Genomic DNA, 13,589 nt, shown 5'->3' with positions numbered 1-13,589 from the left:
GTCTGATTTTTTGTTTTTTTAAATTAATAAATGCAGAAACCTCAACTTTCTGTGGCTAAAATAATAGAAAATATAAACTGATGGAAAAAAAAAATAATGAATGACCTCTGAATATTAATTGTATATTAAATGCATACTTACGTATGAAATGGTATTCCTTTGTCTCCATTGTCAGGGTTAAAAGTAGATTGAAGTGTATGTGTTATTAGGCTGAAGCACATCTTACATACTGATAGCATATTAATACATTTTGTGCATCGTGATGTTAAGAAGTAGTTTATACCAAAGAGGATCACCTACAATAACTTGTATGTAGCTTCCTTCCTTCCCTTTTGCTGCTACTCAGGGCTTCCACAGTAGTTTTTTAGTACCAAAGACTACGATAAGAGCTCCAATATTTTTTCTAAGAAATACTCCCCAAAATTATATAAATCTTATGTTCTGATGGGAATAATGCATATTTTCTTTCCTGAATTTTGCTATCTAGCAACATTTTTGCATTGGCATTTTACGTGGCAAGAAGAGAAATAATAACTTTTTTTTTCTTAGATTGAAGCCTGCAATAAAGAAGCAGAAAAGATAGAGTCACTGATAAATTCAGACAGTCCGACATTAGCATCACACGTGCCGCTGTCAGCTCTAATTGCATCTCAAGTTCAAGTTTCGTTTAGCATTTCTTCTCCTTCTGTTAAAGTGGTGCCTGTTCTGCACTCTCTGTTCTTAAGCCTTTTATTCACCTTGTCAGCATTAATATATTATATATAACTGCTTAGAAAATATGCATGAGTATTGCGGTGTTTTATATTGTGAAGGACATTGAGAATTGTTGATCACTTAACCAGAAAACAACAATTGTAGATGATTTGATGAACTAATATTTTTCAGTGAAGAACTAAAAGTATTTGGATAGCGTGGGAAGATGATTCTTTTATTCATTACTGGTCAGATGACTGTTTCAGCACTATTAGATTGTTTTCCATTGATCTTGGAAACTTAAAAATACTCTGGAAGGTTCTGACATTATGGATTTATGATTTTTGTGAGAAGGGATCTTATAGGGGTTTTTTTCAGAAATGAACAAAAAACAGTGTTTTGAGTATATTGAAGAATGTTAATTTTATATTATTCAGATGTGTATCGGTGACAACGAAAAGCATGCACCTATTTTAAACATCATTTTTTAAAGAAACAAATTGCTGCTACTTAATTACCTTACCAAAAATTTAAGAGTTTATTCTCATGTAAATATGCTTTCATATTTTATTATGAAGAAAACTAACTAGCCCTGGGCCTATTTCAGTAGACATCTTTGCTTGGACTAGTGAAGATTTGCAGGACATTGGGCTCAATGCTTGTAAAATGACAATCAAAGCTCTATACCTAGTACCTGACTTCAATGAAGAAATATGTTCTTTTTATAGTTTTGTACATTTCAGAATCTCATATTGGATGCAAAATTATAAAGAAACTCAGTATCTATATTTAAGTGCCATTTAAAATATTGCAGTATTTGCATGTTATCTAATGAAATTTATACTTTAAATGTTTATACAAACAGTATGTTTTATTACTTATTGTATTTTATGCACCTGACCTTAGTCTACATGAAGTACTTTATATCAGTATTATGATAGCCAACTTTTGAAGTATATACAGAAAAACTTATTTTTGCCAAAATGCTGAACTTTGAAAGAAAGCACTGAAAACTTTTTGGACATGTATGTTGTTGTAGCATGTTTGTAGCAATTATTTTCTGCTAAATCTTTTAAATGCAAAAGTATTAAAGCTTTTTATTTTAATAAAACACTGTCATCAGTCCTTGTATATGAACGCATGTAATTTAATAGAATTCTACAATACAGTGTATAGTTTTCTTTCTCTCTCAAATCAACACAAAACTAACTGCAATTGCATACGTTTGTGACTCACACAGCTGAAGGTTTCAAAATAAAGTACATTTCAAGGGGGGGTTGGGAGTGTGTTTTTTTCACCAAGTCTGTGTCACACGCATGTAAGTTTATGCTATGAGTGTCAGACTTGATTAACTGTAGAAAGGCAACATAGATGTCTTCCTGGGATCCTCTCGGGTAAGGCTACAGGCATCCTCAGTTTTGATTTGGAAGAGAATTCTCTTGCCTACAGCTGGAGATCTGCACAAATATTAAGGATGGAGTTACTACCTTATCTGTACCTAAACTTTAAGGCTCAGCCTCCTCCAAAACAAACTGAGTGACTAGATGTGTATCATTGCAAACCGGCAGTTTCTTTAAAACCTCCATCAGTTGCTCTTCTAAGCCTAAACTGGTTGTCTCTTAATGAGTGAAGAGCACTTTTAAGTTCAATTGTGCTCTGTATATAGTTTCTGAGTACTTTAGTAGAGGAGTACAAATGTAGATAATCTTTGGAAGTGTTCTTGCCAAATAACTTCAGGAAGATTCATGCACACAATCATCAAAGTCTAGATACAAAAAACTTGTTGAATATGTTGGTAATCCATGTATTTCTGAAATTTCTTCTGTGGATTCTTTATAAAATTGGACATGAGTATAATGAATGTATTTGAAAAGAGGTTTTTTGAACTGAAATGGCTCAGATCTCTCCAGAAACTACAAACAATTCAGCAGTTTTACTGAATTCCTTGTTTTTTCCAAATCATTAACAAATATCTCTTCAACATGTAGCCCATTTGCTTGCTTAGCATTTAGCTGAAACAATCTGATGCCTACTAAAATGAAAGGAATTATAAATGTCTTAAGGAAAAATATATACACATGCCACACAGGAAAAATGAGTTAAGTGCTTAAAAGCATACCTTTTGTGAAACAATACATAGTGGGGTTTATTTTAACACCTGTGAAGACTTTCTTCAATGAAAGGTAATACCAAAAAGTTGCCTCAATTTGTATAAAGAATCTGGAAAAAGCAGAATTTTAGCCCAGAGATTTTTTTGAGTTCACATGTGTCCAGTACTTGCTTGAGAAGAGTGAAGATTTTGAGTGTTTATGTTAAATATGTACAGAACCACTGAGATTTTGTGTAATCCTAAATTCTTGAACATAAGTCCAGCATCCAAAGTGTACAAGGATGAACCTTAAGTATTTTCTGGGTTTTCTCAAGACCTCAGACTACCTCAAAGGAATGAAGAAACTACTTACATGTTTTGAATTCAACTGAACCAGGAGAAAAGATGGAAGAAACCAAGCCCGGTTTTACTTGTAAGTTATGAAATTCAAACCTAAAGGGAACAAATTTGATAGAGGTTTCAGATGAGTTTTCCATCTAAGTGCTAATGATGTTCTGTCACCATCTGTGTGGAAATCTGGGTTCACTTAAGAAGGAATGGAGACAGCACAAGGGCACTTCAAAGCAGCACAAGCCTGTTTGTTGCTTTTGTAACAGGACTAAGCTGAAACATTTACAAAACATTGTTTTCTTGTCTGCTGAAAACCAGAGTTAATGTGAATAATTGGCTCCAGAGAGATGCTTCAGTTCTGTTTCAGTTTGTTTAGTCTGGCTCTTCTCAACAGGGTGGCAGTGAAGCAGAGATGCCAGCAGTGCCTGTTTGTACACCCCTAGGAGTGGATCAGCCATGGGGACAAATATCAGAGCAAATACTAAGTGGAAGAGATTTCTGGCTTACACTTGCTGCTGAGTTTTGAGTCCTTCAGGAACTGGGATCTCTGAATTTCAGAGAAGGTAACAGTCAGTTCTGTGAGAGGGCATGAAATCAGCACTTAGAACCACAGTGTCACTTCATAGCCCCTCTCTTCTTTTATGCTCTAGTTTTATGCTACTTTACCCAGTGCCATAACTTGAAGATTTGCATGTATGTATCTTGATTGAAAGGTAAAGAGTTATTTATAATGCTCACTGTTTTATGATGCTTCCAGGTCTTCCTTTCACACACAAAGAAGTATCTTTCAACACCATCACTGTGTCCAGGAAGCCCTGGGAGCATTTGCATGAGCAAACATAAATATATGAGGGCTTTGTAAGATTAAGGCCTAGATGTTTCATATCTTAAGTCTGGACTGTAAGGTCCAGTTCTAGTCAAATGAATCCCCAAAATGAAAAAACAGCATTGGGAAAAAAAGATTTATCTGTGTTATGGTTTAACCCCAGCTGAGTTTAATAGGACAGAAAAAGAAGAGATAATGATAACGATAAATATAATATACAAAGCAAGTGATACACAATACAACTGCTCACCACTGACCGATGCCCAGCCAATCCCTGAGCCATGGTGTCCCCCAGCCAAATCCCCCCCGTTTATATACTGAGCATGACATCATCCGGTATGGAATACCCCTTTGGCTCATTCCGGTCAGCTCTCCTGGCTGTGTCCCCTCCCAGCCTCTTGAGCACGCCCAGCCTCCGCTGGTAGGGCAGTATGAGAAGCTGAAAAGTCTTTGACTTGCTATAAACACTAAATTAATGTGTCACCAATGTTATTCTCATTCCAAACCACAGAACTATACCCGCTACTAGGAAGAAAATTAGTTTTATTTCAGCGGAAACCGGGACAATCTGCCACAGTTCTGCTAGACTTGACTACAATTTCCTGCATATTCTTTGAACTGATGTTTTTATAGAGTGAGACCAGTAGCTCCAGCTGTTCTACGTGGAGTACAAATGAAGGTAACAACTGCAGGTAACAGTTTGTCCTCCTAGCAGCAGCTGCACCTACTGCTTCTGAGGCATTCTGCCTTCCATGTAAATGGTTGTGCACTGCTTGTATTGTGCTCTTTCTCCCACTCCTCTCTGGGCTACAAGCTTTTACAGAGACCGCTGCATGAGCCAAAGAGACTCTGAGCTTAAAAACAAACCAAAACTCTAAGAAAAGCATTTCCAAGCCCTATCAGGTTGTCAGAAGTTATCACAGTACAGTAGAAAAGCTACGCTTTTAGCATGAAGTAGTACATCAACTTCTGCTAATTAATACCACGCAGCTGAAGGTTTCTGTTACTGTATTTAAGCTCATCAAATCTATACAAATTCAATGCTATCAACACTTGCATTATTGGAGGCTGTTTGTGTATGACCAATATGATATTAAAACAAAGGGGATTACTTTGAAAATTCAGGAGACATCAGTTGTCCAAAACCTTTCTTAATTTTAAAGGGGGCTTTGTATAAATGAAGAAAAAAGTGTGCATTTCAATCTTTTTACAGTAAGAACAATCAATCACTAAAACAACCTCCCCAGGGACACAGTGGAGTCCTCACACTGGAGGTTTTCAAAATGCAACTGGACAGAGTGCTAGATCAAGCACTGAAAGGTTGGACCAGATGAGTTTCTGAGGTCCCTTCCAACCTGGGCTGTTCTGTGCTTCTATGATTAAAGAAATACTCTCAGTTGCAATATTAAATAATTTTCAGATATTATCTTATAAACACTGTTAGGATTCATTTATCATTGTTTTCAGGATGACATATAAAATAACTTTAGACAGGCTTTTTCACAATATATACAGTAAATCCTTTAGAATATATTTAAATACTTTATACTGATATAAGTTTAAATTAGTATACGAACAATAAAATAGACTTTTGCAAGCATAAAATAGCAACAGATTTTATGATCAATGTTTTTCTAGTTGGACTCTCCAGTGCTATTAGGGGGGAGAAAAAATAATCAAACCTTTACATTAGTCTATTATTCTCAAACTACTGACTACTGTTATTTAGAAAGATCTATGTAGATATTTTAAGTACATCTAGTTTTAGCAGATGACTGCTACAAAATCTTATGCACTGACACCCCTCCTTCTGCATTCTTCAACATGAACAAAGTTATGGTCAAAAACATGTTCATGCTGGATGTTTTGAAGGAGACTTAGCCAAAGGGCAATAGTAAAATGTTTAAAAAACAAAAGCTCTTGTAAAAGAGGGGTTTTTTTCCTTTAAGTTTCTAGGACATAAAGGAGAATAAAAAGTAAAGGATAGCCTTTCTGAGGACGTGAGAACTCATGAAATAAAGCAGTAACCTTATCATCGCTTTTATGAAGAAAGGTTCTTAACCTTTTATTTTTCATTAGATGATCAGAACTGTGCTCTTCAACATACATGTATGAGCACAGTTCTGATTATTATGTATAGGCATACATAATGTATCTATGAACCTATAAATGACTTTCCAATCTGTTGTATTAACAGATACCTGTTAATCAGATCTCAGTCCATTCTTAAAACAGAATAAATCTATTCTTCCCCCAAAGTGTTCTCTGATTTGCTTAAAGCTGATTTCTGCTTTGTTTGACCAGGCCCACCTGAGCCAAAGGGTTCTGTAACTCTGATAGTAGTTAATAATCCTATAGATTCTTGCTGTAAAGAACCGCCCTTGTGTTTTGACAAATGCTTTTTGTTGTATTTGGCAAGGTTTCAGGGTTTACTTCTTTGTGTTTGGATCTCAGCATCAGCTGCAATATATGCAAAGGTTTTCAATCTGGTTTTTTTCAGTTCTGATTCTCCTTTAAACTATTATTCTTTAAACTATTATTCTTCTAAGGCACTTCTCAATAATCCTAGAGGGTTCAATGATTTAATTAGCAGTTAGGATACACAGCAGAACAGGGTTTTTTTGCAAAGCCTCCTCACAGTGTGTAGCAGGTTTCAAATTAAAGCCCGCTCTTCAAAAGGGTGGCCTACAATTCTGCACTGTTCACTGGCAGTGGAATGAGTGGACAGGTGGTTACTACTGTTTGGTGCATAGCTTTACTTTTTAATCAATTTTTGAAGTTTAGCAGCAGGAGTAATGTCAGTAACTTTATATAAAGAGAGTCACATGCACATACATACATACACATATGTGTGTAAATATATTTATCTCATGGTACCCTGTATCAGGCTCTTCAGGAAGAGCACATTTGACCATTGTAGAGAATTTAGCAATTTTTTTTTAGTAAAAAATCCAAATTTAGGGAGTTAATACTTTTAAGTTTGGATTTCAAGTACAAATGGTAATCAAAGATGCAGGATCAAACTGTTTGCTTTATGTAATTTATACACGATGTTGTCTAGTTATAAGTGTGCAAAAAGGCTAAAAAGATATCTCTGGATCACTGTGTTCTAAAGTGCCCCCATCAGCAGCAGTTCATTTTCCTGTGAGTTAGCAAGACTCCAGTTCCTCCTGGTCAGGGCAATAAGAGCAGCTTCCGAGTGCCAGCGCGAGTGCTGACTAGTCAGGAGCATCTATCAACCACCAACCACCAGCAGAAGTTCAGCTCCTCTGACATAAGAAAGTAAGTTTAAATATTTTCAGCCATTAATTCCGTGCAGAAACGGAGCTGCTGCCGGCGAGGCTGTGGTTGTCTTGGGATTAGCAGTGGCTGTGTGCGCTACCAGCTCAGTGGAGTGCTGACTCCTCCAGATCTGTAGTAGGCACATGACTTGGTCAGAATACAAGATACAGCGAGCAGCCAGTCTGGCTTTTATGCTGGCAAACAAATGCTGTCATGAACACATTCTCTGTGCATGTGTTAAATCTGTCAGGTTGTGCATTTTGCTTTTTTAACAGATTTGAAGTGGCAATGTAAACTCTGGATCAACATCTCATGGCTGTAGTGGTTTTTTAAGTGCTGGTTGTCCCCGTAATAGTGGGCTTACTGCGTCTCTAAATCTCAGCTTTAGGACCTCACTCAAGACCCAGATGAATCAAAGAAGATGTAAATGCAAATACACATTTCAAAACCAGAAAAAAATAACACTATGGTACTTTTAACTCAGTTTAGCTAAGTCAGGTTAGAATAGCCGTGAAGACAACATTACTTAGGTTTTAACTTTTCTCAACAATTGTTTGTCTAAGACAACATGGATCCTTAATTCCATGGCTGTGCTACACAGGTTGTATCAACAGTAGCAGCCTCTCCAGTTCTCAGCATGGAAACTGTCAGTGTCTGATCAAGTAACTATAGTGGCAGATAGAACATTGTATTAAAAAAATTAAGTGCTGGATAGAATATGGTATTTAAAAAGTTACCAAATGTGGCCTTCTCTGTGCAATGGAAAATTGGTAGGTTTAGATTCCCTGTTTTCATAAATCTCATTTGACTGAAACTTCTTTTTCCTAAAGGCACCAGATACCACCACAAAACCGTAAATTGGCATTTACAAAGCTTTTATAAATGAATTTTCTGTAGTTTGTTTTTTTTTTTTAACTCTCCAAAAGAAAAATGTAATTTGGAATCACTAATTATTTCTTCAGCTTATGGTTAACTGTGCACTTGGCACTATGTAAATTATATGCCATGTCCCTTAATCGCTCCTCCTTGTTGCTGTGTGCTTTGCTGCAGCATAGCAAAGACTATGGGCACAGCTGGAAAAGTTTGGAGAGTTGCTCATAGGGTTCATTACAGTAATTCTAAGAACTCCTTTTTCATATTCTTGGAAGCTTTCCACAATTTCTACCATCATATAGCTTCCCACCATCATTTCCCGCTTATTTTGGGTTTTTTTTTCCATTATTTGCAGTAGCTGTTATGTGAATGTTTACTGGCCAGTACAAATAAACCTTTCTCACACAACACTTTAAAAATCACAAAAAAACTTGGGCTCTGTAGTTTTTCCAGCAATTTAGAAAAACCTGTTCTTTACAAACAGAACTAGTAAGTTTTTTATGTTCTCTTCAGCAGAGCGCACTCTGATGAAAATACAACTGTACGTGCTCCATTACTTTGTCTCACAGGAATTAACCTGATGTTACATTATAAATTATGGTTTCCTCTATGTATCTGGCAGGTATGAGCACTACTTTTTTAATCAGTGCACACTACTGTGTGGAAATGTTTTACTACCACAGCAACTGTGCTTCCTGTGTCCCATTAAATTAATTTGAAAATTGCAGAATATTTAACTAGAAGTAAAATACCTATCTTACCTCCAAACTGCAATGTAAGCTTCTGTGTTAGCATTGCTAATATATCTGTGGTTGCATGGCACAGCATATTCCACTGTTGAATCCCACATAGCACATCATGAATTAAGTTCTCCAAGTCATTTGGGGTTTTGTTTTGTTTTGGTTTTTTTTTCCCTTCAAATGAAACAACTGCTGTGGTTTCACAACTTTCCGTTTGAATGCTGATGCCAGATGTAGACTTCCCCTGTTTATGATGCACTGTAAAAAAAGGAATTCAGTTAGCTATCCAAACTCTCTTCCAGTGTTTATCTCAACCCAGCCAGCAATTCATAATGTACTTAAAACATGGTGTTGCAGTAACAGATACCTACTTCTGGGTAGTACAAGGTTTTCTCTCGTTATTTTACAACTAATGATGACCACCATGGTATTAACAGACAATATAGAGTTGTGACTCCAAGCACCCCAGTCACAATCTATCATCTCATCCATGTTCAGCTCTTCAGTCAAAGCCGGTGAAATTATGGTCTTTAACCATATAATGAAATATACTAATTATGAAATATTGCCTTTCTAGCTTTAGAAGGTTGCAACAGGAGAAACTGTACAGGCAGAAAGTCAGAGGAAGGAAACCACGTAACAGAATGCTTCTTACAAAGGCTAACAGAAAAGATGGAAACTGTTTCCATCCATATGTGATGTAATGGGGATGCAGCATCACCAGTAGCTCAAGCATGGACTTCTCAGCCCTGCTCTGGGAGTGGGAAGAATGAGGCAGTGCTGATCACAACAGCGGAAGTTTGTAGCTTTAGTAACAGAGCAGGCAAGCTGGGGGAGCTAAGTTACAAGCCTCCCAGGTTAGTTAGTTTTCATGACAAAATAGCTAACAGTCTTGATTCTAACAGTGATGAATTCAGTTACTCCATTATTTTGTCATTACTTTTCTTTCATTATGATGGTTGCCATTTTGCAAGTCTGAGATGAACTTCTCTTTTTAATCACAAATGCTTTCCAGTAGCACAGCTGCCCCTGAAGCTGGGCTAACCTGCCTACCATTTAGCTGTTCCAACCATAGAGGTCTGTGGCTGAACTAGCCATCTATGGTTCCTGTATTTCCCATGGAGAAAAATAAGCATTTTCAGGAAGAGACACCTGATGTATTTTAAATATGTGTTGTAGAGAAAGAAAGATTGCACTCTAGGAATTCATTTGGTTAGATGAGACCTGCTCTCACTGACCTAAGGAACAGCGCACGGGGTATCTCCTCAACAGTGGTACGTGTAACAAGGATTCTCTTCACTATTCTTAGAACAATTTTTAGCCAGGTTTAAGCATACTCAGAATTATGCAAGGGTCTGATTACAGTCTGATAATATGCATCCGTCATGTTCATGGAGCAAAGTTTCTCTTGGCAAGCGTTTAAAAAAAACTTAAGAAGCAAACAACATGGGTGGGGGCAAGGGCCAGAGACTCAGAAATTCTCTTTGATCTATTCACATCCTTGTTGCTGCATCAAGAATATGTGTCATGCAGAAGCACTGCTTGAAGCACAAAACGTTACTGTTACTGGGACTCTTCTTACTCTGGTGTGTAACTCACGATCCATTATACCTCATATTCATTTTCTGTTATGCAGTTAGAAGCAGCATACTCACATAAATAGAAAATACCCACATTAATAAGCAGACTGAGTTAACATCACTAAAATTCCAGAAATTAACTAATTATTCAGTACTTGTTCTCAATGCCATAATAACATTTCCAAAACTGAATGGTTTGCCTGAGTTTCCTTTGTACAACAGTGTTGTATGTGTCAGACATGAACTGATCCAGATGAAGAGAAAGGCACTGTCAGCATGCATACAGCAACTGTGTCATCCCATGATGCTCCGATTTTTAACAGGAGATGTTTCACAGCAGACCATTGCAGGAACATCTAATTCTTAGTAAATGCATGTGCAGCTGATTATGATCTCTGCTAAAGTTTTACTGCCTACTGCAACAGACTTTTAATTACATTATTATTGATAGATGCCAGTGTTCCAAGGACACATTCATAATCTGGCAAGGGATGTGAAGGGCAGTCAAGAAGCTTTCTACAAGTATGTAAAGAGCAAAACAAAGACTAGGGAGAATGTGGCCCCACTGCTAAATATTGCAGGGGGGGCTGGTGGCACAGAACACAGATGAGACTGAGGCACTCAAAGCCACCTTCACCTCAGACTTTACTGGTAAGACTGGGCTTCAGAAACCCCAGGTGCCTGAGACCAGAGGGGAAATCTGTGCAGGGGAGGTGTATGCTTCCTCGGTGGAGGAGGACCTAGTTACGGCGCATTTAAACACAGTGGATGTTCATAAGCCCATGGGCCTGGAGGGGTTGAACGCACGAGCTTGCAGGGAGCTGGCAGATCTCAGGGTCAGGAAGGGGCTGGAGCATCTCACATATAAGGAAAGGCTGAGAGAGCAGGGACTGTTCAGCCTAGAGAAGAGATGGCTCGAGGGGATTGCATCAGCCTGTATGGATGCCTGGAGGGAGGCAAGGGAGATGCAGGAGTCAGGCTCATGTCAGCAGAACCTGCTGATAGGACAAGAGGCCATGAGCACAAATGAGAAACCTCAAATTCCATCTGAACACAAGAAAACACTTACACTGTGAGATTGGTCAAACACTGGCACAGTGTTGCCCAGAAAGGCTGAATGTATCTTCCATCCCTGAAGACACTCAACACGTGAGTGGCCCCACTTTGAGCAGGGGGTTGGATTAGATGATCTGAAGAGGTCTCTTCCCACCCAACCACTCTGTGATTCTGTAATAAAGCTCTGAGTAGCTGAAAAGAAGCACTATACTATATGCTACCAATTTTGCTGGTCTCCTCACTTATTTTGATTTTTTTCAGTGTGGTTATTTCCCGTATTTGAAGCTCTTATCCATGCCGTATTTTTTTGCAAGTTAATTCCAGCTCAACAACTCCACTGCAGCAACACGTAGTACGTAAGAAATATCAAATACCTTTGAAATGTTTTACTCTGTGCACCCAACCCACCTGTAGCCATTCCACAGCGCTGTGCTGCATCCACCAGGCAGGTATTTGGCACCTTAGAAAAAAAATAGCACTGACTCAGTAAGAAGGTTGAATTTCACCATCCCTACTTGTCAGAATAAAAGTGGCTAAACATCCAGCAGCCCTCTTGACTTGAACAAAAGCTGTGTATTACCTGCAGAATTCAAGCCAAAAATTAGTAACAATACTTCTGTGGTTGAAAAGTCAAGTGAGTTGAAAATGTATTATATATATACACCTGTATTTCACAAAGGTACCCATTTTTTCTCATATATTATGGCCTTTCCTGCATTGTGAAATGAAAGCTCATGCCCCAAATCCACAGGTTAGTGAAAGACTACCAGCCATAACTCAGATGTCTCTACTTTGAACATTTAACACCCAGATCACTTGTCTAGGGTTGAGGGTGTTCACTTTGAACTATTTGCGTTAAAGCTTTGGATTTATTTCTTTAAAGTTTGCATTTATTTATGGTTTCAAAATGCTAATCTTTAAATACAGAAATCCTCTAGTCTCCAAAACACATATCAGTTTCACTGCTGTTATTTCTTCAGTAACTCAAAAGGTTTTTTCGTAGATTGTATTACTTGATGGTTTTTCACAGATCTGTATGTGCTAATGGTCATTTTAGAAATGCTTCTGTGGATGGTAGCAGGAACTGAAAGCGGTTCAGAAGTTGTGTGAGGTGTTTGGCTCAGATCTGTGTTTGCTGAAAGGCAGCATACCAAAGTTTCTGAGAAGGAATAGAACTTTCCTTAAATTAAATACAGAAATAGCTAGGTATAGTGTGGGAAACATTTATTTTGATAGACTCAAGGGGACATCATGCTCTTGTGGTTTTAAAACAAAACTTCAGCCCTAAGATTAAAAATATAAATATTGCGGCCAGGGTTGTGTTCCCCACAGAAATCCCGTAGGTGGCATCACAGCGTAAGTTTAATTACATTTCAGCTGCTTTTCATCTAGAAAGAATGCAACTGGTTTGGGATTTTTTTTTTCATTTTTTTAAAAAGATAGAGCTGAGCTGTAGTAAAGCTCTATCTTCCATGTCACTTCATTCTCAAAATCAAATCTGCACAGGCCTGATAAGTCTCTCTGGTTTTATATAAATTTAACTTTCTCCAGCAGATGCCCATTGGGAAATATTCAGGACTGCACCAATGTAATTCTCCAGCACCTAAACTTGCATGTCGTTTTTGAATAGTTTTTAAGAAGAATACCTGACATCAAGGACATGTATGGACGTACTAAATTGTTGGCATAGAACTGAGCCAAATCCATAACCATAATTTTTGTCACTAGCAAGCTACAAAGTTCATTTAACTAGGCATTTTAAGAGGCTAATCAGACACAGACACATATACACACACACACTCTCTCAAGGCTTTAACCATTGTGGGCAAAGAACTGAGTATTTTTAAGATTTTTTTTTTAAGAAAACTCTGGTTGTTCAAGGAGCTCGTGTGCAGTCACAAAAATACCATGAATTAGAATGAATTCAGCATTATTGCCTTAATTCAGAAGAGGGAAAACTAGCAAATGAGGAAACCAAGTTATAGCTGGACATGCCACCAGAGAAGGCCAGAAAGGACAAGAGAAGCTAAACCTTCCACAGAGTGATTGGTGATGTCACAAGCTGCTGGACCATCTGTCTGTCATTCAGAAAGGACATT

At 37.7% G+C, this 13,589-nt stretch overlaps 1 protein-coding gene across 2 annotated transcripts in view; it reads left to right on the top strand.

Annotated features, from left to right (window-relative positions):
- Window positions 1-1,804, top strand: part of RECK (reversion inducing cysteine rich protein with kazal motifs) — a 58,611-nt gene extending 56,807 nt beyond the window's left edge. For both annotated transcript variants that reach the window (XM_026843729.1, XM_026843728.1), the window contains one exon: window positions 550-1,804. In XM_026843729.1, the coding sequence (XP_026699530.1) occupies window positions 550-765 (216 nt within the window). In that variant the 3' untranslated portion in view covers window positions 766-1,804. The remainder of the gene's footprint in view (window positions 1-549) is intronic.
- Window positions 1,805-13,589: the final 11,785 nt, after the last annotated feature.

This window comes from Athene cunicularia, assembly GCF_003259725.1.
Source record: "Athene cunicularia isolate RWA chromosome 2 unlocalized genomic scaffold, athCun1 chr2_part1, whole genome shotgun sequence".
In the NCBI taxonomy this organism is placed as follows: Eukaryota; Metazoa; Chordata; class Aves; order Strigiformes; family Strigidae; genus Athene; species Athene cunicularia.
This window is presented reverse-complemented; position numbering and strand designations above follow the sequence as displayed.